Genomic DNA, 26,544 nt, shown 5'->3' with positions numbered 1-26,544 from the left:
CTCTGAATACTTTAAATATGGATTCATAATTTATTTTGGTCATTACAGCGGACACTGGTATAACACATATTTATTTTTTCTACATTTTTGTTATGTTTTGTTTCTCAGCTATTTGGGAAGGTGGTCCTTGAAACATTTTGAACAATCAGAAGTCGGCCTTAAGATGCAAAAGGCTCCCGTGTAAGTGCAATCAAAATGTATTATTGCACAACATGTATTTCTGCACAAATGTATAATGAGCACTATATTAGTTATGAATGTGTAGCACTGTAGGTTCTCTTCAAAGAGTTTCAGGTCTACCTCCATCTCGTCACAACAAGACTGCCCACCAAGGGGCGTAACCGCGCCAACATGGACCAATGAGAGACGACGACACCCTTCTGTAGAGAATATAGCAAAATGTTTATGATGTTTTTGTACCACTTTCACTTTTACCAACAGACAGCGAACTGGCTCTTTATTGATTCGGACTGTGGACTTGGTGTGTGAAAGTGTCCTCGGCTGAGGGTATTTTTGAAATGCTGTCATCACTTTAAATAAATAAGTATCTTGATCATCTAGAAGTTTACTGGATTCATTTGAAAGGCAATCACAGCGCCCTTTGGGCTTCAAAACCCAACACCACCAACCTAGATCTTCCTCAACTTCAGGGTGAATTATTATCCCCTCACAAAAATGTATATATATCAGAATCTGACAAAATGCAATCATACCATCAATAAGATGGGAACTAGACTTATCCTTCACTCCTAAAGCCAACTTCTGGAATCAATTTTTCAAAAAACATCTTCATGACTAAAAATGCCAACCAACAACTTTCAGAAAACTATCATCATGAACAGAAAAGCAAGGAACACCACACGTATTACACGCTGGTAGAAAGTACTTATAGATCACATCTCAGGAAAATGTATCCACCTCCTTCAAAAGCACACAGCAAACAGAACTCCATCTGGTCCCCTCTCATCTATTCTCCAATCCTGACTCCTTTACTGTGGCTGTATTTCTCGCCTGACTGACAATCATAATTTGAAGACATTTACATTTACTTGATGAATATATACACCTACATTTTCATCTAAATCTACTTACATACACACAGTACAACGTGAGTAGCAGTAGTTGTAGTTTTGGTGGGGGCAAAGTTCATATTTATTTAGATTGTATTCCTTTCCCTTAGCTTGACACCTCCCTTTCAATCTCCCATCAATCTTATACATTCATTTGTAGGTGCCGTGGTGGTCTGGGGGTTACCACACATACTATATACAGTGATGACAAAATGCCCATGCTTATTTACCAGACGTGGACCTTTGTTGCATGTTCCTCTTGTTACAACTCCTCTCATTTCCTGTGTTGCCTTAACTACTACAAAATGCCCCCAAAAAAGACTTAATATGTTCTGTATTGTATGAATGTATCTCAGGTTCTTTGGTGATTATTCTTTGTCAAAGAACTGTCAGACTATCACAGATGGATGCTGCGATTTTACATGTAACCTCTCATCAGACGTTGTTGTGAGCAGTTCCAGCAGAGTGATGTTCAGTTTACATTTTGTATTTATTTTTAGATGCACTGTAAAGGTGAACCCATCTATATTTTAAGGAAACAAGCAAAGATTCAATGTAAAATGATATATTGTTTCTTCTTTATTGAGCTGTTTATTTATCTTGTGAACGTTTGTGAACCTGGGGGGAAGGGGAAGCGGCCTTATATTATGATATGTTGGGTTTATATTTGATAAGTCATTTTTATTGTCGGAACCTTTTAAGGAAAACATACTCCGCCCTGCTCCCTGCGTTTAACACCTGAGAGCAGAGTTCACGCGGGACTGTGGACAGCATCTGCACCTTATCAGTGAAACACTGTGAACTCTGCTCTGTAGATAAGATATAAATGACTCTCCATCTGTCACTGTGTTGTAACGCAGCTCTTTACAAAGACTGCATCTTTTAACTGAGTACAGTAGAAAGAGCGTGCAGGATGGAAGAACAAGCGCACATCATAGAGAGGAGAGGTAAGACAGGTCAGTGACAGACATATTAATAGTCTCATCTATCAAGCTGTGCAAAAGAACTTGTGTCTTTGAGCAAATCCCACCTGAGAAACGTAAGTGTTGTTTGTGTGATAGCATAGGAAGATGTGTGATGGGCTCTTCTTTGTTTTGCTGTGTTCCTCCAGGATGAGGCCGCAATCTAACCGTCAAGGTGTGGGTTCAGGACCAAGGGGAGACCTTTATCTGGGCTGCTTAACAAAACAACAGCTGATAATGATATCTGTGGCTGTTGGACTCGTCGTCCTGGTGATTATCATTACTATCGCCTCTGTGCTCGCCACAAAGTCAGGTACATACAACATGTTTGCATATAGGATTCATTGAAGTTTGATTTTTGGCCATTTAGTCAGCATAAACCATCAGACACGTGTAGCTCATCAGCTTGTACAAGCCTAATAAGACAATGCACATACCTGATTCAGACATAATCGTTTGGTAGTAACAGTAATAAGGTCAAATATTCTACCACTGAAGGTAATACTGATCATCTCTCATTTTGATGTTTGTAGTGTAGTAATGCATTGTGTTACCATACTTAATATCACGTATGTGACCTTCAATTGTTTTCTTACTACAGCAGCATAATGCATTCACTTGAGAACAAAAATATTTACCCTGTTTTCTGAAATAACGGGTTATTAATCTCAGAACTCTGAAGGGAAAATGGGGGGAAAAAATGGTCTTTTGTTATTCAAAATTGACGAGATACCTTAAAATCCTAAGAGAACTTCTCCTTTACTTGACAGCTCGGAAGCAAACATGGTGTCATTATTCTACAGCGTTGCATTGTGCAATCAATTTACTCCATTATGACTCCATTCAAGATGTATTGATACTGTAGGCATACAACGGGATTACGTTTGGTAACTTCCAGTGACCAGCAGCAAGAGAGCAAGTCTATAATAATATTGTTGATTCAGATAAAACAGCAGATTTTTTATTTCCATGTAACTTTTTTTGGGAATTCAGATATAAATCTATTGTCAATTCTGTACCTTACCAAGTAGATTCAGAAATGTAATTGTAAAGTATCTTTTGAGAAACAAATCTGCTTTCACTATCAACAAATTCATTCTTTCGACAGCCAAAACAACTAAACTAGGTATTTAACGAAAGGTTTTGCTCAGTAACTGCGTAAGAGTCAATCCCAAAGGGATGCAACTTCTGGGAAATGCAACAGTGTCTATGATAGAAGCAGCCTGATAATAAGAAGAATCACCACGTCAGAGCCATCACCACACGGGCAGAGATCTGAGCAGCTTGTGTCCTTTTTCTGACTTTAGAAGGAGTGATATAAGCTCTGTGAGATCCAACTGTATCACTGCACATTGTGCAGAGGCAGACCAGCTGTTCTGGCCCCATGTGCAGCAGTGAGTGCTGCTGTCACTGGAACAGAAGAGAAACTAATGCCATTATGCAAAGTTGTATTTGATAATGACGGGTTATAGCACACGCTGTTAATATTAGCTGCATGTATACCAGGAGGAGAGGGTCTAACAATAATTCATATTAGTTGGTCATCAGAAATGTAGTATCCAGCATTTTAAGAGTCAGGATATCTTGGCCGCTGATCTTCAGTTTTGACCCTTCTCTTCTAAATTCCCCAACGTTATGAAATCGCAATACTAAAACGTTTGACCCTGTTCAGACAATTTTAGACATATGGGATTTCAGGTAATATTGAATAAACTGGCTGGAGTTTAACAAAGTGGTCTTGCATGTATTTAATGATATTTAAAAAGTGTTTGATATTAATCATATTAAATAACTGAGTAACTGATTTAATTATTTAATAGCTAATATAGTTCTTAAACTGACCGTCTGATGTAGTTTTAATAGTTTTGTTATTTTGTTATTCAAAAGGTTGTACTTTGTTATCTCCTACTAATCTTATATTAGTAGATGTCTTACATTGACCCACCGGTGGCTGAGCAGCCGTTTTCTAATTCACAATGACAATAAATTGATTCACAATGGAAAAAAATGTTGTACTTTGAATGTACATAAAGTGCCTGAGTGCATTAAATAATATCAACATAGACTAACCTGTTTATCAAAAAACAGTGCCAGTAGAGGATCCCCTGAATGTCCTCAAATCCTCGAAATGCCTCGTTATGTTTATGAATAATTTCAACATTTGAGTGTTTGCATGGTGGAAGAGGTTCCAGCTGTGTTTAATGATGTGATGTGTTTTAAATGTAACCACATCATTTACAACTAAAATACAGTTACAGCTATTAAATGCTAATAAAAGAAATATCAGATTTATTGGTCGTATAAGCCTAGTGTCAATTCTTGTGCCATTCTTGTCAAGTTAATTTAGTTAATAAAGAAATAAATAAAAAAGATGAGTTAAGCCAGAGATATATGCTGCCTAGCTTATCCTGTGTATTTATGGAGCGTTTGTTTTGCACGTCCTCAGAAATCAACGCAATATGAAACGTGTTTAGAAAGCAAGTATAACTTTGGCCTAATTGTCCTTTTAATGTTTAGTCATTTTATCTGATAAATATTATCAATGTTGGCTTATGAACTGGCCTCTGTCCTCCTGTCATTTTGCTAAAGTGGCCCCAGGGCAAAGCAAGTTGAGTATCTTCAGCTATAGGACAGTAACAAATGAAGACGCTGCCCCACCCTCCAAAAACATTTGGACCACCCTCCCTTCAGCAAAAAAAGGAATACATAACCATCCACCTCTTCTCCTTTTTGTATGAATGATGTAAAGTCACGTGTTTTTACAGTCCCACACTTCCATATGTGCCTCTGTTTGTCCTACTATCCAATCAGGTTCCTCAGATGCTCTTCCCTCGTTTTCTACTGGTGGAGACATGCTGGACTTCCTGGTTCAGGCGGGTGATATCAGCAAACCTGACGGTCTGTTGGCTACCTGGTATCACAGAGCTAATAGCAAGGAGGAAATGAACAAAGCTCTCACAAGTAAACTCACACACACTTACACACACAGAAGAAATTGCATTCTTCTTTGATGGTATTGTTAGTCCCTGAGGTTTACATACTGCACTTAGGTAAGATTTGGATATCGAAAGCATTATAGATTCTGTTTGTAGTCTGAGTAGCATTGACCGATCCCATGTGAGGCAGGCTACAGATTTAGTATATTATGGTCCCATTTAGAGCAAAATAGACGACAAAGCAGTGTATGCTTTAGAGCGGGGCATCCTTGTGCTGGACAGCTCACTACCATGGTGTCATACAGTCTGGGTGTTTTTAACCCTTTCACAGTGTGTTTTAAGTTCATGAAAGGTGGCCTAAAAATGTCAGCTCCACCCTATCATGTCATTTCTGGTTGCAAAAAAACAAGATGGCGACAAAACTCGAGGCTTCAAGACAGGAGTCCACAAACCAGTGGGTGACGACTACGTCCACTTCTTATATGCAGTCTATAGTTCTGAGCATGCTTTGGTTGCATGTTGGTAAACAGTTAGTGTGGATCGCTAAAGAGGAGCGCATTGGCTGAAAATCAATCTAGGAACCTATCGGCTATCATCTGATGATTATTTAGCTTTTTATTAGATTGAAATTAGCTCGTAAACTGGCTGCTTGTGAAACAATCCACTCGTGCGTGTCGCCTCTCAACTCCAACTGCAGTTTCGTGTCTCAAGTTGCTAATCTTACTGTACACAATAAGCAACGCATGGAACAGGAAGTCTTGGCCCGGATATCCACTGGCTACACCAGAACCCCCAAAATATTGGCCCTTGAAGCTAAATCAACGTCAGACATTATATTCCAGTAGATACATGATTTGACAAAAGTGTCCCCTCCTCTCGTCCCCTCAGGTGATGTTATGATCCTGGAGTCTGATATCACTCTGGAGGGTTATGGAACACCCAGTGAGAAGCCTATCCCTATCATGGCCCACCCCCCTGACAAGTATAGTGACAACACACTGGACCAATGGTTGGATGCAGTGCTGGCCTCTAGAAAAGGTACTGTAGAGTAGAACAGATGTGCTTTTATCTGTATTTATCTGCATGTCTCTGTGTCCATCTGACGATCTTGATAAGCAACCCATTGGTTTTAATGTCTCCCTGCAGCCATGAAGTTGGATTTCAAGAATCTGGGATCAGTGGGTTTGTCATTGGACCTGCTTAATCACAAGAACACTAGCAAAGAAATAAACCGGCCTGTGTGGGTTAATGCAGACATCCTCCAAGGTCCAAATGTACCAGACTTCATACCTCAAATCAATGGAACACGGTGAAAAAGATTTTTATGTATTTTGTCCATCAGTCTTTGCTATTCACAAGCTTGTATTGTACATGTATAACACATATTATTGCCACATTGCCAAATTAGAAACACCCCTCAACATAGATTTAGATCATATTTTCATGTTCCATCCTGGGAGATCTGGAAAATGTCACAGCAAATAATAGGATGCAAGAAAAGGTAGAATAGAATTAAAAGAAAGTATGTTAGTGAATTGTATAGATGCAGGGTAAATAACATAAAATGAGTATGCTTTAAAATATGTATAGATTTTGGCCAATTACAGGTCAATTCATAGAGAGAGCGTTCATATTGGCTGTTCTACAAACGCAGATGGCCTTCCCTTCGGTGAAAGCCTGATACAACGGCAGGAAGGTTGCTATTCCAGCATTGGCAGCAACAGCCTACACTGCAAAGCAACCCAAAAACAGAAGACGGCTTATCAAAAAGAGAGTCTGACAATATCGACAAAGAGTTTCAGAGATGTAGAGAAAATTGTTGCTAATAGTTTAGCTTCTGCACACGGCTTTGGCTAGCGTTGTGAGCTAATGCTAAAGTAACAGGTGCTGTGGCTTAGAGGTTTGCAGCAGGCTAAACTACTAGCACCATGTTCTCTACATCTCTGAAACGCTTTGCTGATATTGTAGAAAGCCTCATATCACAGCATGTCATCTCAAAGAGCTTTACAGGTGCACAAGTTTGCAAAGAAAACAGACATTGAGTTCACAATCATGATATTGATGATGTATGAAATGAATGGCTACAGGCTACTGTATGAAGCGTGTGCATAAGCCAGTGCTTGTCTGGTGTGAAGGCTGAGGGGGGAGAGGGGGGAGGCTGTGTTCTCAAATTCTGCCGGGGGTTTTTCCATCATAACATACCATAATCTTCTCTCTTTCCTCCCTTCCTTCTTCTTTTCCCAGATTTCTGCAGTTGGTTCAGGACAAGTTTCCAGATGTGACTTTGTCTCCTGGATGGCAGGTATTACATGTTCTAAGCTTAATTTGGAATCACAGTATAGTACTGGCATATTACTCTATAGGCTTTTTAGACAGTGGCCAATACATAGTAACCGATACTTTGAAAAGTCGGTCTGCACATCACTACCCATTGCTCATAGTAACAAACTCATGAAGGAAATGTATGTTTTCATTTTCAGGGCCTTCAGTGCTCTCTAGAACAGGGGTGGGGAACCTCCGGCCTCCGGGCCGTAGGCGGCCCGCAAGACTATTTGATCCGGCCCTCGAGGTACTTCCTAAAACGCACGAAAACAAAATCCACTAGCAAATAAAAGTAGAAGGCAATATTTTAAACGGGCGATTGATTGTTTTTCCTGGCCAAGGTCAGGGTCCTTGAACACAACACGAGCGGAACGTATCATCATGTGGTCACGTCATGTCAACAAACATCAATATTAAATGAGACGGTCATTGACATCAGTGAACGCAGCATGGCGAGTGTAAAACAGAGAAAGGTGGATGCAGAATGTCGCACTTTCCAGGAGAAATGGACAAACGATTATTTCTATGTGGAAGTAAAAAGCCAGTGTGCCTAGTTTGTGCGGACACGCTTGCAGTGATGAAAAATAATCTCGAGCGTCATTACTGCACGAAACATGCCAAACTGCACGAGCTGAAAGGACGAGTGCGTTTGGATAAAGTTAACGCTCTTCACAACGCTCTCCAACAACAAGCAGCTCACTCCAGAGTAACATACAAACATGGAAAGATAGACAGGTAGACCACCACACCAAGAACAGACTATTCCACCACTGCTGTGCAATTATCACTGCCATTTACAATACTATTTATTTTCTATCAACCTCTTGGTACTTATATTATTTTTGATTCTATTTAATTATTGTTTACTGCCTTTTTACTTCATATGTTCTTTTGCTGTGACAAGATACATTTCCCCGTTGTGGGACTAATAAAGGATTTCTGATAAAACAAAAAGATACATGGATAAAAAAGTTGCTTTTTTGCATTTAGCATAAAATAAAGGTGAAATGAATGGGCTGTGTCTTAAAAAAAATTGTTTAGAGGTTATGAGTTCAATAATTAGTATGGCCCTTGAAGGGTGTTGTAAAAACAAAAATGGCCCTTGATAGGAAAAAGGTTCCCCACCCCTGCTTTAGAAGATAAACCGGTTTGATGCAGTTAGGTCTTTCCATTCACGCCACCCTCAGGCCAAGCATTACATTATTTTGCTCCACTAGTGTTAAGAACCTGAGGATAGCAAGGTTATCGCTCCATTTGTCTGGAAGGAATACAACAATTGTTACAGCTTCATGGGACTGCTAGCATAGCTGTAGACTTTTAGTCCTGTTTTAGTCAGAATGATCGTGATTCACAGCTAACATTGCATTGTTTCTGACAGGTATTATATGGTCCACCACTGTTAATTGCAACCTACACCAGGAACATGGTGGAGGACATGTACAATATGATCAAAGATGTTCCCCAAAAGGTAAGCTTTAAAAGACATAACATCAGAGAAAAGGTCATCCAGTATTATTTAGTATCAAGCAGCGTGGAAATTAGTCTGAATTAGTCTTAGAGCCTGTTCAGATGAGAAAGTGGCACTGCGAGATTCATTCACACGTCCACTCCAAAGAGTGGGAATATAAATTATGACTAGAAATAGAAAATATTCATTTAAATACATTGATTCAGCTTCCCACTTGTATGTATATGTAGGTAAACTGTAAGCTCAAATAATGTTAAAGAATGTTTTACTGATAAATGATTTGTTCAAACATTTTGGAATGTGTGTGGTGGTGGTGACTGTTAACCTTGTTGTGACTGTTAACCTTGTTGTATCTCTACAGTAGAGAAGTTTATAGTCTTGCAGAGCAGGGTAATATTTCAAATTGTCTGAAGCTAATATGATAGCTTGTTCCATTTTGTCTCAAAGGTCAGAACTGCCAAAAAGGCAATATATTATTATATTGCGATAGGCTACTGTATATTGCATTATATTGCAAATGTTCAAATCTAATTTTAGTAAAATTGTCATAGCATAAAGAACACACCACCATATGCATAAAAAGTGTACTTTTGTATGCAATGCAGTGAGATCTGCATTGCATTGATCACATCCAACATCATAGCACTACTTTTTGTGCAATCTGATTAAATGAATTAACATTTGTCTATATCAGTAAAATAATGACAGAAAGGTGTTAAAGAAAGGGATTCATTAAGTAAAAAATGTTATTAAATAAAAAATATAAATAGTTAAACATACTGTATCACAAAACATAATATCGAGACAATCAAGTCCTCCTACACCCCTGCTATGTGGCAGCTAAAAGTCCAAATCTGCAATAAAATCATTTGTGTCTTTAGGTGACATTCCCAGTCCATGCTCTGTTGGTTCGCAGTGGCTGGCAGCACATCAGCTGGCTCCTCAGACAGTCACCACGGTAACACAGACAACTTCCATCTGTATTATTACAATGAGGGAAAATCAATAATATATTATTAAGAATGACCCACTCCTCCTGACACACTCTGTCAGAACAGCCATTCAAGTGATAACACACAACATTTTCACACGCAGAATAATTCACTGTTTGCATGTCCTCTCTCTCTGCTTGATTATAACATATCATATCATAACATATACATATACAGTATATCAGTTCATGCTTTCACATTTCCTGTCAAAAAGAACATGAAATATCATTAATGTGACTGTGATTTTGTTCATATGTTTGTGTTCAGTTACAAGGATGAGCCGGACGATGTTGCACTTTGTGACACTGAGACTGTTTTGGTGTTGTGATTTGGTTTCCAGGTTCAGCCTGACGTTGTGGCAGGGCTCCATTCACCCAAACATCAATGACTTGCTGTTCGTTCGAGAGAACAGCCACCCTGCCAGAGTCTATTACGATATATATGAACCAACACTGTCTGCCTTCAAACAGGCTGCAAGTAAGGAAGGAGTTGTTTGACATCAGCAGTGACCAAGTTTACAACAGAAGTGGAGTCTGTCAGTCTGGGGTTTGTTACAAATGTGAATGAATACAGGCGGCCATAGCTCAGTCCACAGGGAACTTGGAGTTCCAGCACAGACCAAGTACAAAGTGTGGACTGGGAGCTGGAGGTGTGAAGTGCCCTTCAGCAAGACATTGAATCCTTAACTGCTTGGGACGCTGTTCTGACATCACTCCACATTGATGCATATGCCTCAACAACAGAATTAAAACAATCATTTCCCCCAAGGGGACAATTAAAGTACATTCATAGATTTTGGGTGACAAATGTGGTAAGGAATTTGCAATTAACATTTGTATTGTTTAGTACGGTTTGCAAAAAAAAATACTATACTTTAATACTCAACTAAAGCAAAACTAAAACATTGAAGACAAAGCTGAAACCAGAACATTCTGTAAAGATTATCCAAAAAGTCAGCACTGACCCTGCACTGCTGTATTGGACAGTAAAATTGTGAACAATGAATTTCGACAAAGATAAACAACTACAGCTCCCATGAGGCCTTCACACTGGATAGACCCATAGGATCTATAGATGCAAAGAAAGACTGCAATTATTTGAATTTTGTTGAACATTTATGAAATGTAACTTTTATTAAATACTTAATGCTGACATTACTGCACTACTCCATGAACTTTACCATGAAAACCATCCATTTGAAGTTGTGTGTTATGATCTACCTTCTTTGAAATTTCCAGAAGGTCATTTCAGGTTTTCGATGTTTTTTTGGGTGGTTCACAAATTCAGTGTCCAAGGTTTCTATTTGCTTATCTGAACTTTTCTCTTAGGAACACATGACTGACAAAGGAAACTTTGTGTGAGACACACGGAGGCGAATGTTGGTTCAAAACAGCAAACAACCTATATCTGATTGGTTGAGCTCATGATGGTTCATCCAATCACCTGCAAAGTATTTTTTGAAAGTGCCCTCCCTTTTCCAACCCATTTTCAATGATGATTTCAGATGGTTCTGTGTACCAAACCATCTAGCGCGTCAGTTTACACACCACCCACAATGCAGCGGTACAAAGCCGGTAGGACAGTGGTCTGATCGACTTCATTTAGGCTTGATTGTTTATGTTTGGTAGCCTGGATGTTCAAGTTTGAATTTTTCGTCTTTGCATTTCTCCAATCATTTTTTTTTTTTATGACAAAATGTCAAAATGCTACTACATTTCAAAAGTTAAACACTATTTTCATCGGATGATAAAGGGTATAAATAACTTACTTTTTGATATATATGAACTCTGTTTACAGGGCAGCAGATCTTTTTGAGGAGATTCTATCCTGGAGGAGACCTCATGGACTTCCTCGATCCAAATCCCAACTCAGACTCCAGCTTCCTGTCCACAGTCACCCAACGCAACAGCCTGGCAATCCATTGGGTTAGAGTCACTGATCGGACCTCCCTGTGGGCTCAGCTTTCAGGTACATACAAACACACAAACACACTATTTCTTTACACATACAATTACTTTCATAATTTTCAGTTTTTTACATAATGAATATTTGGTGCACTGATGGTCGGCTGTCTGGCTTTCATCCAACCATCATCAGTAACTCTAGCCACCAAGTGTAGGACATATCTTACTATGGGACTATATGATGGTAGTATCAAGCGCTGCTACACAAAACTTCACAATCTTCAATCACAATACCATCATTTGAAACCACGAGTAACAAAATGGCACACATGTTGTAGTGGTTTTACAAATGCAAAGCAAGTTAAGCCATTTTTAAATGTTGATTGGCACTGGAGAAAACTAAATTAGTATGATAAAAGCCATAATGTGACAGAATCCAGCAACTGTTAGCGGTGTGGTTGAAACTGAAGTAGGTAGTTTGCTGTAAAGCATGAATTTAGTTTTATCTTTACTGTGTCGATGATAGTGTAAGTGTAAACGGTTGGTCTTTTGATTCATAAAGTCACATTAATCCTTTTCACATTAACTGTCCTGTTTATATTGTGTGTATGTGTGTGTGTGTGTGTGTGTGTGTGTGTGTGTGTGTGTGTGTGTGTGTGTGTGTGTGTGTGTGTGTGTGTGTGTGTGTGTGTGTGTGTGTGTGTCCAGGTGGTGATAGTGGTATGCTGGTGGTTCAGGTGGGCTTTGACAGTAACCGACCTGGAGTCCCTCTGGTAGAAGGTTCTGGAAAGAGCTCAGAGGCCCTCACACTGCAGGTAAATTCAAAAGAAACCTTTTTCTTTTTCTTGTTTCCTTTTTTTAAATTGAGATTGAGATATATCAGTTGGGCCATACATTAAACAGTTACCTTCTTCACTCAGACGACTCAGATATGAACTCTTCTTACAGCTGATTATAAGAGCCCGCCAATCCGGCACTGTGTTTTTGCAGGACCTCCTGCAGCTGCTTGGCCAGAGAGCTGAAGCCCCCTGGGGTGTCCACCTGCGTATCCACTCTCAGCAACTTCTAGAATCTTCTCTCAAACTGCTGCACTCAGCCTACAGCGAAGAGAAGCTTTACAGGCCGGTCTGGATCAGCAGGGAAGCTTTACAGAGCACTGACAACACCGAGGTGTGTAGCTTCCTGCTTTCAATGTTTACTGACTTCAAACAAGAACGTTTTTTTCCTCAGTGGTTTAATCCTGTTAGATAAAGAGTGTAAAAGACTGTGTTAGCAGTGTTTTAAATCATTTCAATTATTAAAAAGAAATGTACATGAATTGTTGTTGTTGCTAATATATTTTTTATTAATTTCTTAAATTTTTTATTGTAGTTTATTTTACTTTTTTAATATATTGACTGGTTATATCTGCTGTTTGGTATTGTATTTAGAAATGCACTTTGAGCTGTTTTTGTGGAACTGAAATTGCTACAACACAATAGGAACTTCCATCATATCATATGCAGATGTTGCTGCCTCACCAATACCTAATTGTTAAGAAAAGGTCAATATCAGGCCAATATATTTGAAAAGAAATATGTCATACACAATCAGGGGAAAGAAGTGTCAAAGTACCGTCATTCAGGTTGTATACTGTACTTAAAGCAACTACAAGAAACTTTCACTTTGTGTTGATTTTGGCACCCCCTGTGGACAGAACCGGTATTGTTCTCCCTGAATGAAGACCACATTTCTCATGAGCACCACGGGCTCATAAAGATCTTGATCTGGTTAGCATTTGCATTTGTTTTGGAAGCGAGTAAAAGAAAGTATAATAACTACATTCAACCAATATTATCCAAAGCGTTACCTAGCTAGGAAATAACCAATGTTGTTGCTAATGGTCTTATTTGCTTATGTACGTCATAGTTTCCTAACAGTTAGAAACTCCTTGTAGTAACTTCAAGTGCCTTGTTTAAGTGCTTCTAATTGTGCTTTTGTTCCACCACATACAGTGCAGTAGTGTTGATCCTCTGTTGTAACCTCGTGCTCTCTCTTCCAGGAGTTTGTATCCACAGTGGAGAGGCTGTTCCCGTACGTCACCCTCGTCATGACACAGCAGAACTGGCCTGCTCTGTCTCAGAGGGTGGCTCTACATCTGAACTCAGCATCACTGCAAAAAGGACAGGAGGCGCTTCTAATGGGAATGATGGATAGATATGACCTTATAGTGGAGGACACATTAAGCAGTGCTGGAGCTTTCGCGATCTTCAAAGACCTTATGACTCGGCGTACAGGGAGAGCAAAAACACACCTGTATGTGTTACCTGATCAATCGTAACTGAGGATGGATATGACCAAACCAAGATTTACAGCTCTTAAAAGGGTAATTGTGTCATACCTCTTGATTTAATGTGAGTAGACATGCATGTATCTATCATTACATATTGGTAATCAAAACCTGACTGATATATTTGAGGGCCAATGTTATCATCTGATTCTGGCCCATCACTGATCTATGAGTGTATACTGTGTCAGATGTAAGGGGGAAATATTGTACATAATGCCATAAAGAGTGCACTGAACTGTGAAACCCCTCGCTCCCAGTACATATCTGTCTCAGCTCTTTGACTGCCAATCAGAAGCTTTGGTCCAGAATAAATTATCTTGACAATCAATGATTGGCACAACAATTGGTACAGACATTAATGTAATTAATGTATCCTACGACTTTTCATTTTTGATTCCCCTAACAGTGCTCTCACTACTACTGAATATATTTCCATTGTAAAGACTGTCATGATCCCTTCATAAGGAGCTGTAACCACTGTGGTGATAATATAATAAAATCCCACAAGGGGCTTTGGGACATTTTTTAATTTCTGCTTGCACTATCATCCCACGAACAAAACGATGCATAGTACCACAAACATGATTCCCACGTTGGAATCCTTGGACAATCAAGGCCTTGAATGCTTTTGAAAATAGACAAGGGTCATTGAAACTGCTTGAATTTATATATTTTGTGCAAGAATGGAAATTGAAGTGATATTTTCTTAACCTAACATTAGTAAATAGGCTACATTCTGCTCTCTGTATGAGTCTCCTGCAGTTGCTGACAAAGTGCAACATAATTATACTTGATCTGTAACCCTTGAAAAGTCCTTGAATTTGATGTTGCGAACGTGTGGGAACTCCGCACACACAGGTTACCACATACGTTTCCTGTGACCCAACCCTCAGTCATATTTTTACATTTACTTTACCAACACTGCTAAGGATCCAAAACAAACTTAAGACCTAAACTTTTATCCATCTAATTATTTGGTTTTCTTTACAACGAGCATTACACCCTCAGAGCTGGCATTTGTTTCTGAATACTGTTCTACTGTCTCTCAACATATTTAGTATCGGTCAAACTCTATTATAAGTTCTTTATCATGCTAACTCTGGACATGATAAAGTTGTCAGACGATCAGCTCTTTGGTCCAGACCGAAATGTCTCGGTCATTAAGTTTTGTACAGAATATCGTGGTGAACCAGAGGATGTATCCTGGTTAACTGGCTACCTGAGAAACAATCCCCTAGTAGAGGTGGTCTCTCAACTCCAAATCCAGTCTTGTGTCTCAAGTTGCTAATCGGACTGCAAACAATGAGCAGCGCACGGAAAAGGAAGTCTTGGCCCGGTTATCTGCTGGCAACACCAGAACCCCCAAAATATTGCCCCTCGACACCCGAGGCTTACCCGAGGATTCTGAGATTGTTGTCAGGATGTGATAACTTTGGTGATCTCCTGACTTTTCCGCAAACATCATCAGGTTAAAATTACAATTTGTTTAATACTTTGATTTTAGACCAAACATAATGCTATTCCCACTAGCTGTACTTATTGTAATGTTTATTGCTGAAATGCATCTGTAAGCATGCAAAAATGCTAAACTAAGATAATGAACATACCTGTTTCAATCAGCATGTTAGCATGCTAATGTTAACATTTATCTCTAAGCACTGCTGTGCTTCAGTACAGCCTCACAGAGCTGCTAGCACGGCTGCAGACTCTTAGTCTTGTTAAAAGATAATATGTTACCATCAAACTGACTCCAAGACAAAGTAGCATAATGCAGGAGTTCATTCTGATTGGAAGGACACAGAGCAAACATATTCTGTTAAAATCATTTTATTAAAAGTCCTATAAAAGCATTTAATGAAACATCAATGTTTTTATAAAAATAGTACCTTGTGCTAATTGCAGTCAGCAAATGGAGACAATTCTGTCACCACTTAATGCTACTGCTAGTGTTTCCTGCATTTCCTATAAAGCCCACACTGGGTTAGATCTCAAAATTAAATGAACCTTAGATTTACAAACATAAAAATAATAATATCTGAAAATAGCTGACACAGATTACACTGTGTCATTTGTGTGAAAGCCCAATAATAAATGTTGAATGAGCCTTTATTTTGAAATTAAGTCTATGTTTTACATTAGACGCAAATTAGAGTTTCTTATTATATTGATATTTAGATGTTCTATTCTAGTAACAATAACAAAGTTTGATTTATTTTGATGTAAATATCACATTTTGTTCACTGTGAACACTTGTTACAGTGTTAATAGTACCATGTTGTATAAGCAGCAGCTTGACCTCACTCTACACACGATGTAAACTGGCCTGGAAAGAACGACTGACTGTCTACAGCTGGGTGCTGCGGAAGGCCACTGACAGACTGCAACTTCAGTATCTCAGGTGGGACTGTCTGTATTTGTTGCCTTGTATTGGCCGGTTTGCACCTGAGAGGCAGAATGCAGCCTGTTCCTGGTCAGGTATTGCCTGCAGGAGCAGAAGGTGTGGTAGAAAGAGGAGGAGAGGCCGGCAATATCTGTGGAGATGTAGGGAAGAACCTCTGGAGATGCCTGGTTATAGTAACTGATCTGGAAAAAGATCAAAATGATATTGGTGAAGTTTGTAAAGATTATATGTAAATACACAACTCTTTGATCAAGTCACTATTTGTCTCACCAGTGACATGTTGTCTTTTGTCTCCAGTATGGTAAATCCAGCACACAGAACTTCTCCTCTGTTATATCCTTCAGTGGGAGGGTAAGTGGGCAGGGACACTGAACGCAGTGCAATGACGTATGGGTCTCTGAGGAGGAAAAAAACCAGAACCGACAGTAAATTCTGAAGGATAGTTGTGTGTGACCTTTGACCTGTCATTTAGCCAGACATCGTACTGACCCGCTGCCACACGGCTTCCTCATAGAAGCCAACAAGATGAAGTCTTGAATCCCTTCTCCCTGATGGGCTGAAGTCGGGCTACTTACTCCCCCGTGACGCACTGATGGGGTCACCACTCGATACAGGAAGTCATCATCGTCCACCCGATGAATCAGCTCACATTTCCTGATTTAGGGAAGGACACAGAGAGGGATGGTGAAGATATGTTGTTCATTTAAAATAAAGAGAACTAATATTGACTATATTGTTCTCATGTCTTTACGATAAACATGAAGCTAAAGCCAGCAGTCGCTAAACTTAGCTCAGCTTAGCTTAGCATAAAGACTGGAAATGGGAGGAAGCAGCTATGGCTCTATCCGAAGGTAACAAAATGTTACAGCACCTCTAAAGATCACTAATCACCACGCTGTCTCGTGGGTTTATATGTACAAAAAATGATGAATAGTGCCACACACAGCTCTTAACTCTTTCTTACATCCAATAAATCTAAAGTGATACAGGGGGTTTGTCAGAAACCTCTACCTTTTTAACATAAGTATAGGAGAGCATATCTCCACCCAGGCACTGACCATATACTGTATATCTTACTCTTGACTCAAGTGTATTACCTGAAACTTGAAATACGTTGTATTGACACATCTTATTGGTCTCCACATAAAGTGTGACCTGTGTTTCTATTTGGCTACACTTAAAGCTGCCTCCCAGAAATCAAAGCAAAGACTACATTAATCAAACATGGCTATTTGGGCAAGGTAAATTGTACGATGCAATGTTCATCTCTTCTGCACTGATTATAAACTTAAACCAAACTACATTATCTGGACTCTTCACATCAAATGTGAAAGGATCTTTTTGTGTAAAAATCTCAAGACAGTAGAAGAAGGTGGTGAACCAGAAGAGCTACACTCCCCACTCTCTGTAGTCCAACATTGTATAGTTGCACTTATGTACGTACATTTTACTTCTGACCTTTAGACAGGCAGTAAAGGGGCGGAGTTTGTCAAGATTTAATTGATTTCTTACCAAGAGTGTGCAGTGTGTGTGTGTGTGTGTGTGTTAGTATTACTGATAATGTGGGTCCCAGCTGGGCCTGCTGCTCAGCTCGGCCAGCAGACTAAAGGCTCTGTGAGCAGGTACATCCACTTCTGATTCCACCCTGAAACTCAACATGGACTTCTGCTCCAGTGTGTAAAGACGAACCTGCGAACAATAATCACATGAAACATCCAGCTCCTCATGGAAGATAGGAGAAAAGAGCTCTCGTACATAAAACACAAAACCTCCCAGCAGATACCTTGTCTTTCTCAGAGCTGAGGCGCCAGTTGTTTCTAGCAGCCAACATCTTTAGAGCGGAAACATTGTTGTAGCTCAGATACACCTGGAAACACACACACACACACACAACTTGCATTAACAAGCACATTAACATATGGAGCAGAATATACTATTTAAATACTAGGCCCTTCTGTGTCTCTGATCCTGCTTTGCTGAACACCTGGTCAGTGATTATGAGAATATTATAACATATTCTGACAACCTCTTATGGAAATCACAAAATTCTCCTATTGCATCCATCAAAAAGCACTAGAACATGTTTTTCAGATTCTGCCATAGATTTTCATTCATTTCACTACAGTATAGAGATCAACCTGCAGGGCCTTCACACTTAGTGATAGTTCCTCCATCACAGACAACATCATTTCTGTTTGTGTTGCTGTCAAAGTATAATGCAGTGCAGATCTTTCAAACGAGTCTCATAGTATTTTAACAAACATGAAACAATAACATTTCTTTCTAAAGCAATAGATAATGATCTTGATAAATGTGCCTTTGAACTTGATTTCCAATCAAACGCATGTTACGTGAACTTTAACTTTGACAATGTTCAGTAGTAATTTAAAGCAGCATTTCACTGAATTGAAAAACTTGTATGGTCCTTGGATCATGAATCATTAATACTGCTCTATCAAATGTTCCAATCACCTTTGTGCATAGACTCATTATTAATAGTGACTGGATGGGTTGTTTAATGCAGAGCTGCAAAGCTCTAGTTGACCTTGTCTATCGTTATCAGTGTTTTCTGTCTAATCTAAATGTTGATAAAGCAGTGAGACCGTACCTTACTGTATGATCTCAGATAACAGCTTGTGTAAAACACATCGATAATATAAGTCATTTAGTTTTACAGGTTAAAGCTAAGAGCCAATAGATAAAAGCTAAAAGCGTGTTATTAGTGAGAGTGTGTGTCTTTATGTATCGCTGGCCACTACAACACACCTTATCTAACTGTATGATGACGCTACAGCTCGATGGAGGATTAAATGTCTTATTAAAAACACAACAAACATTGTGCAATGCATTCACTCTTTTTATGTATGCATTTATTATCACAATCAAAAGAAAAATATTTTAAATTGCATTATTTCACAACTGAATGAATTGATTTTCATGGTGATACAAATGTTCCATGCCACATTAAAATCAGCTGAAAATTGTGCCAAAAAGATCCCGTTAAGAGCGTGTGTGTACGGTCTCCTGCAGCACGATCCATCCCTTAAAGCTGCAGACAGTACATCACGACTGCAACTACATGTAATAAATGTGCAGGCTTGCCCATAGAAAGCTGTTTAATGTAAAAGGCTGTCCGTCATGGCTGCCATCTGCACTCATCAGTGAAGATAAGCTCCAGCCATCCAAAGTTGTGATTGGACAGTTTATTAAAACGGACGAGAGTGCTTTGCATTAAGTCCTGACAGGTCCGTGCTGCTCTCTGTTGGGCAACATTGAAATGCAGTACACCTCTTCACTTTGTTTTCTACGTTGTGTTTAGATGTTATTGTGACTTGGAAAATCATGTCACAATGGAAAACAGCTCATTCAGTAATTAAAGACAAGAAGCATATAACTTTTCAGTTTCCAGAGAGCTCACGTCCTGAACAAAATCATTGAAGTCTAGCCCAGTATTCATTGGTCAATGGGGAGCAGTGACATATTAGTGACATTGTTGTAGTGGAGGACAATAAACTACGCTGTGCCAGATATCTCAAAGTTCAACCAGCAAACTTAGTGCGTACTGTTTTCTGTCACTCTCTCTCTCTGAGCATCCATTCCTCTAAACGTGTTTACATGTGTTGTTGATCACAGCTCTTGTTACCCGTCCTGATGGGTTTCCTCACCTGGTTTCTGGGGTCCCAGGGTACGGACAGAGGGACCTCGCCCTGCTTGCGAGAAATGATGTACTTTCTGAAACAGTGAAAGGAGAGAAAGTACAAGCATTTCTGACGATGTAATAATTATAACGTCAGAACTAGGAGATGGATCTATTTATCTACATCTACTGAAACACTGTCTACCATGGGCTCAAAGCTTGGTACTGAGGTATCCTCTGGCACTAGTGTAGACCAATGTTTACATGTTAAATGCCAGGCTTTAGCATTGGGGGTGGTGTGATACACATTTCTACACACTGCAGAGGGCTGTACTGCATATTGACATGTATGGAGACTATCCTGTTTCCTGCAATCCCTCTTATTTTTTGTCATACAAATATCATCCAAACTGTACCACTTCTGACACACAGACGTGGATTTAAAAGCTAAGAAAGTACGGCCTCATTGCAGACAGATTTACCTGTCCAATCGGATCTTCTTCCTGGCTATGGCCTCTTGAAACCTCCTCTCCCCTTCCTGTGAAAGACATAGAGAAACAAAGAGATTCAATATAATTTAACAGCTCAATTCTACATCTTCTACATCCCCTCAACGCACTCCAACAGTTCAGTCGGGGGACTAACAATGGACATTTTAAAAAAGATCGGTCAAAAGTAAAGCAGCAGAGGCCAAAACTAGTAATCATTAGAAGGGCTCCAAAAACACTGCATCCAACATTTTCCATAACTCAACTTGGTATTGTACTTTCTTTAGACCCTCCCTAAATCTTTCAAACTCCATGCCTCAATTTTGTAACGCAGGCCTGAGCCAAAAGAACTCCAATGACCTCATTAGATGATGACATCATCATGGTTCATCTCTAAGATAGGAGACTTTATACATTCGTTTCCACAAGAGGAGAAGTATTCCTCGTGACCAGTGATGGGATCTTGTGTGTACAGTTAGTGAAATGTACCTTTGATTGTGAAACTTTCTCACAGTGGATGCTTCTTGCCAGGGAAGGAATCTCAGGAGAGAAACTTATAGTAATTCATTTTAATTTTAACTATACTATAAGAATTGTAGCTGCACATGAGAGGAACAGCATACGTTTAGTACCATAAAGTCATTCAGCAGATTTCCTGCCAAATGCAGCGTTGTGTTTCACAATCAAGAGACCTGTTTCTGGGCTGCTTGTATTTGCAGATAGAATTATTATCACTATCTACAAGGTACTACTACTATCACTATCTCTATCTCTAATATACGAAATTAGCAAACTGGTAAAAAAGAAAATCCAGCCGCTTAATAAATGTTCTTACAGCCCCCCAATGAGTGAACCGGGCTGAATGTAGATGGCTATAAAGTCTCATTTATGTCTTGGGGCGATTGTGTGTAAATGACCTGCTGAATTCCTAATGGTTGTTATGAAGGATTTCTCTCTATTGTGTTAAAGTTCATTTGCAAAATAAAATATGTTTGGTTTGTTTGTTTGCTGATGAAGCTATCAAAGTGATCTGTGATGTCTCCACTGCCACAGAGCAGCTTCTTTGCTCAACCTATCCTCCGTACTCCACCATGAACAATTGTTTTGTGTTCCGTAAAGGGACGACAACTGCATTTGGTTGTGCAGCGCTGTGTTGTACAATGACAATAAATGAACTTTGAACCTTATGATATGCATTTAACCAAACCAAACAGGTTAGGTGTAAAAACACCTGAACTCACACTGCAATGGACAGAAGTGACTATAAACTTTAAAAAGAGTGCTGTGATTAGCCTACCTTTTTAGTCTGTCATTGTGGATAAGTGGACATGGCATGAGCACAATAGTACACTCTGAGGTGCCCTGATCTGGAATGTAATGGGGTGACGTTCTTTGCCTCCACCTGACTGCTTACACATCATCGTGCAATGCATTATTCACTCACAAAGTGTAAAGTTGCTCATATCTCAAGGGGAAAACATACTCGCAATATTGTGATGGATGAAACAAATGGCCGTGCAACATGGAGCATCATTGAAGGGGCTTTGTTATTTCTGTACCACCTTTCACAAGTAGAACACCGTAATGCAGAGGTCGGGAACCTATGGCTCTTTCGATAACGCAATATGGCTCGCAGACAATTTTGAGCTGACATTTAACATGATTAACAAGTAATAAACAATTATATTGTGTCATTTTAAAGTAAAACCTTTAGCAGCCGATTTGTTTTTAGTTCTCCCCTCTCCTTTCCTCCGCTTTGTCTCCGGCTGTAGGTTAAGATGTGTTCACACGTGTGTGCGTAAGGGGCGGAGCCCCGCCCTTCGCGAAACCGAGCAGAGGAGAAACTGCACAGAGCAAGCAGTAGACTGGGGGTGTCAAACTCAATCACAGAGAGGGCCAACATTAAAAACTGGGACTACGTCGAGGGCCAAATACGGTCCACATTTATTGAACAGGGTACACATATTGGATAAAGTGCAAAAAGATATGGAACATATTTAAGTCAACTGCAAACGGATTGCTGAGCAGTTCATTTTTAATTTCTTAGCAGCAAAGTCGGCAAATATGCTCAGTTTCTCAGCAGAAGGCAGTCGAGAACACAGCGGTGGAGATGGTTTGTCAGTGTTTGGAAACACGTAGTGACCAAAGTTTCCTTCTGCATCGAATATTTCTGAAAAACACCTTGAATTTCAGGCAGGCCTGCCAAGACAATGGTAGGGGAAACACTGCATTGATTTAATTACCAAAACCGGCGGGCCAGTTATGACAGACATGATATTTTCTCGCGGGCCGGATATAATTGCCTTGAGTTTGACACCCGTGCAGTACACACTGAAACGTGCACATAAATTAGATGTAACGTACTAACGTAAACTAAATAACATAAGTGTTTAGTTTATTTAATAAAAGAGCACCTGTTCAATGAAACACTGATACCGCTATTAGTACTCGGTTATTCTTAAAACACGCATAAAGTTGCATAAAGTTGCATTCAATTGTCTTAAATATATGGCTCTCAAGGAAATACCTACAAGAGGCTCTCCCAGCCAAAAAGGTTCCCGACCCCTGCCGTAATGTGTTCTTCATCAGTACTCACCAATGGTTCGGGTCGTATCCGTGGTAACGTACACAGCTTCCTGTGGTCGTCTAGCACCTCGAAGGTCATGAAGGCAGAGTTGATGTGCCGGTTAGGCCCCTCCTCATGGTATGCTTCTGCTCGCACCCCCACCTCCATGCTGCAGCACACATAGAATAATTTTTCTTCTCTTCTTATGTACCTATTCGATTTTTGCTGAACCCCTTTAATACGGCACGTTATCGTCACCTGTTGTTTCCACATAAATCAGTCTGATCTTATCTTCTCTATCTTTATGGGTGTTTCTTGACGTACTGATACCTGTTTTTGAAGGCGTTGTTGACTATAGCCCTCAGCAGCAGTCTGTCTCCAACCTGAGAAGGTCCTCTGAAGGTGAACATGTCGATGGTCCGCAGGGTCGGGTGAGCCTGACACAGACGGCTGCAGAGAGAAAGAGAGAGATAATGAAAAACAATAAAAGAGAACATTACACCTGTAACCCTGGTGTGTGTGTGTGTGTGTGTGTGTGTGTGTGTGTGTGTGTGTGTGTGTGTGTGTGTGTGTGTGTGTGTGTGTGTGTGTGTGTGTGTGTGTGTACCTGGCAGCAATTGTAGCTACGTTCACCATCCAGGCCATGATCTGTCCTCCAAATGTATTCACCTGGTATTTAGATAAACGGAAAAGATGATCCAGTCAACTTACCCCTCCAGACTATAATGGCTCTGATGAAACATAGAGTGTATGATTAGTAAAGCCTTTGAATTCTATGTTGCATAATTGCATCATTCCAAAATGTTTTACTGAAGTTAATAAGACAAATAAATACCAATATTACATAACGATTGTAAATATAGTATCAAAAAGGGCACCAGATTACCAGAAATCAGAAAATGACTGCATATTCCTCGGATAGATATACAGAGAGGCAGAAAGATACATAACAAATAACCTGATGGTTAGCATGAGGGGGTAGAACCAGTTCAACACTCTCCACCTTGGTCTTCTCTGCCGCCACCGCATTGCCTACTGCCGAGCTGTCAGCTAACACGCACGCACGCACACACACGCACGCACGCACGCACGCACACACACGCACACACACACACACACCACACGCACACGCACACGCACACGCACACACATTTGAAAGTTAGTGCAAGGTTTTAAAGGATATTGTTGGTCTTATTCTATATATGTTCTGTGTTCTCACCAGTCTTTCTGACTTCCCTTCTATGTCTGTGGCTTCCCCTCAAGCACTCAATATTTCTTAAATATAAAGTTTCATTTGAAGCATATCACTGCATTTTGTTGAGAACTGCTTTCGGCGGCGGATTAATCCATATTTGGTACTATCGTGAGTAATTGTGGCAGCAGGACGTTGTTGAATCCAAAATAAACTACAGTGTGTGTGTTCTTGGTTCATGGACAACATGTCAACCAGTTTAACAGTGTGGCTCATTGATGTGTTTTAATAGTTTGAGATTAGCATGCCTTTGTACAAGCCCAGTTTCCAGAAAGTGACATCAGGCATACAATCGATTTGATTGTGATCATATTTCATCACTGCCTCACTGTGTTGAAAGCCTTGATACTCTGTATTCAGTCCTTCACTTTCAGTCCAAACTCACTGCAGTTTCTGCTGTATCAGCTACACTTAATGTTGTCTGCAGTACGCTGTGCTGTAGCAGTGTGCAGCAAACCTACCCGGCAGGATAGACCCATGGGAGAGCAGATCTTTGATGATGTCATCATGTACCATCCTGACCCTGCGTCTCTCAGCTGCCACGCTGTATTCAACCTGCTCTTTCTCAGTGTGGGGTACAATGGGCTTCAAGATTACCTGTGAGGAAATGTGAGGAAATGTGTCTACCTAGTGTCAGAAAGCCTTTAACAATACACAAATGCAGATTGTTGACAAAAGACATAAGAATCTGTTTTAACATTAATTTTGCTTTTCCAAGGGTCATTGAAAAAATCATTTTGTATTCCATACAACACACCACTTACCTTTTTCCCTGTGTTTGTGCGCTGGGTGACAAAGGTGGCGAAGGCGTGACAAACCCTCGAGTGACGATCAGAGAACAGGTCCTCACAGCTCACCTGTACGTCCACCTGGGATGAGACAGAAGTAAAGAATCCTGGTAACAGCTGAAAACAGTTACCTTGTAGCTCGCAGTATTCATTTAGACAAGGCCGTCAGCTTTTATTATAGCAAAGCTTGAATGTAAAACATAAGTGATTATCTGACCTCCATGCTGGTGTTAAAGGCTCTGTTGACCTTTGCCTTGATGTTCACCACCTGACCCACGCTGAGCAGAGAGACATAAAGAAAGAATGAGTATTTACTGGTCATGCACACACAAACACACAAGCAATCAGGACACACACTTGCTGTTACCTGATGGTATGTTCAAAGTGGATGTCATCCATGGATGCAGTGACGCAGGCACACCCGGCATGCCTCTCGGCTGCTCATAGAAAACACACATATGTCATCGTGTCCTGCCTGGTTACGACATACTGTGGACACTCACAAATGAAATCATTTCAACACACACAACATGACTAATCCCACACACTCACACACACACACACACCTCACCTCACCTGAGAGGCATGCAGTGGAATCTATCCATTTGAGCAGCTGTCCCACGCTCAGCTCCTGTCGAGGATTGCTGTGACAGGGCATCACTATCTGACTCATTTTCACCTGTGTCGGGTTGACGCTCTCTACCTCCTCCTCCTCCTCCTCCTCTTCTTCCTCCTCCTCTCTCTCCAGGTCACCTGACAGTTTGGAACTCATCTTCAAAGCTGAGGGGAGAAGAGTTTTTTAGGTTGAGATGGATTTCAGTTTTAGGTTTTAGATCACTGCGTCCTTCTTTACACCTTTTGATAACTCTTTAACAAACATTTGCGATTCAGTTTTAACCAACTCAGGGCTGGTTCTGGACCTGTTTCTACCAAAGATAAATCTAGAGATGCCAAAAGATATATAATAATGATAATGTATTTTGAAATGTCATCATGTTTGAATGTCATAGCAGCACACACTAAGACTTAACTTCCTTTGTATGATCTCACACTGTATTTATAACCAGGGAACTTGGAAATGAATATCTAAAATATTTTCAGCTTCACCATGTTTTAGCTTATCTGAATGATTTACCATCATTTATAATGTCAGATGTCAGCCTGTCACACACACACACACACACACACACACACACACACACACACACACACACACACACACACACACACACACACACACACACAGTTAGACAGTTAGAGTTCCCACACGAATGATCACCCAACTTTTGGCACATTTTACTGAGTATTGATAACTAACTTCTTTTCGCAGCTGCATCTGCAGATCATCATTTTTTGAGGACGTCTCAGTTTTTACTGAATCATTTGACTTTCCAACAAGATAAAACAAGAACACAAAGCTTAGGAACCT

At 40.0% G+C, this 26,544-nt stretch overlaps 2 protein-coding genes across 4 annotated transcripts; one reads left to right on the top strand and one right to left on the bottom strand.

Moving 5' to 3' along the window:
* The first annotated feature begins 163 nt into the window (after positions 1 to 163).
* fam151a (family with sequence similarity 151 member A) lies at positions 164 to 13,974 on the top strand. The gene is made up of 13 exons (XM_029453409.1): positions 164 to 180; positions 2,182 to 2,345; positions 4,853 to 4,993; positions 5,857 to 6,006; positions 6,115 to 6,277; positions 7,213 to 7,270; positions 8,669 to 8,758; positions 9,640 to 9,716; positions 10,091 to 10,227; positions 11,548 to 11,718; positions 12,363 to 12,469; positions 12,645 to 12,824; positions 13,696 to 13,974. Exons 1-13 carry the CDS (start codon positions 164 to 166, stop codon positions 13,972 to 13,974), a joined length of 1,734 nt encoding a protein of 577 aa, XP_029309269.1.
* A 1,820-nt stretch (positions 13,975 to 15,794) lies between these two features.
* Positions 15,795 to 25,887, bottom strand: LOC115023110 (acyl-coenzyme A thioesterase 11-like). Of its 3 annotated transcripts, none has more exons than XM_029454266.1 (16): positions 25,692 to 25,887; positions 25,483 to 25,552; positions 25,333 to 25,393; positions 25,092 to 25,196; positions 24,789 to 24,924; positions 24,034 to 24,125; positions 23,683 to 23,744; positions 23,406 to 23,525; positions 23,106 to 23,244; positions 20,504 to 20,559; positions 20,050 to 20,116; positions 18,168 to 18,251; positions 17,940 to 18,073; positions 16,874 to 17,038; positions 16,655 to 16,781; positions 15,795 to 16,566 (listed from the first exon to the last, which is right to left on the bottom strand). In XM_029454266.1, exons 1-16 carry the CDS (start codon positions 25,885 to 25,887, stop codon positions 16,378 to 16,380), a joined length of 1,803 nt encoding a protein of 600 aa, XP_029310126.1. In that variant the 3' UTR covers positions 15,795 to 16,377. The 3 variants fall into 3 exon arrangements, with proteins under 3 accessions (XP_029310126.1, XP_029310127.1, XP_029310128.1); XM_029454267.1 differs by having other exon boundaries at positions 25,483 to 25,604; positions 25,692 to 25,799; XM_029454268.1 differs by having other exon boundaries at positions 25,687 to 25,708.
* Between the last annotated feature and the right edge of the window lie 657 nt (positions 25,888 to 26,544).

The sequence above is a fragment of the Cottoperca gobio genome, chromosome 17 (assembly GCF_900634415.1).
Source record: "Cottoperca gobio chromosome 17, fCotGob3.1, whole genome shotgun sequence".
In the NCBI taxonomy this organism is placed as follows: domain Eukaryota; kingdom Metazoa; phylum Chordata; class Actinopteri; order Perciformes; family Bovichtidae; genus Cottoperca; species Cottoperca gobio.
The sequence above is the reverse complement of the archived record's forward strand: the minus strand, read 5'-3'. Positions and strand labels throughout refer to the sequence as shown.

Excerpts from the sequence above, each read along its gene's own strand:
- fam151a (XM_029453409.1), top strand. Across the intron at positions 4,994-5,856 it reads AATGAACAAAGCTCTCACAA|GTGATGTTATGATCCTGGAG; the intron begins GTAAACTCACAC and ends TCGTCCCCTCAG. Across the intron at positions 11,719-12,362 it reads CCTGTGGGCTCAGCTTTCAG|GTGGTGATAGTGGTATGCTG; the intron begins GTACATACAAAC and ends GTGTGTGTCCAG.
- LOC115023110 (XM_029454266.1), bottom strand. The coding sequence starts at position 25,887 with ATGAGTTCCAAACTGTCAGGTGACCTGGAGAGAGAGGAGGAGGAAGAA. Across the intron at positions 25,553-25,691 it reads TTCCACTGCATGCCTCTCAG|CCGAGAGGCATGCCGGGTGT; the intron begins GTGAGGTGAGGT and ends TTCTATGAGCAG. Across the intron at positions 25,197-25,332 it reads CCTTTAACACCAGCATGGAG|GTGGACGTACAGGTGAGCTG; the intron begins GTCAGATAATCA and ends GTCTCATCCCAG.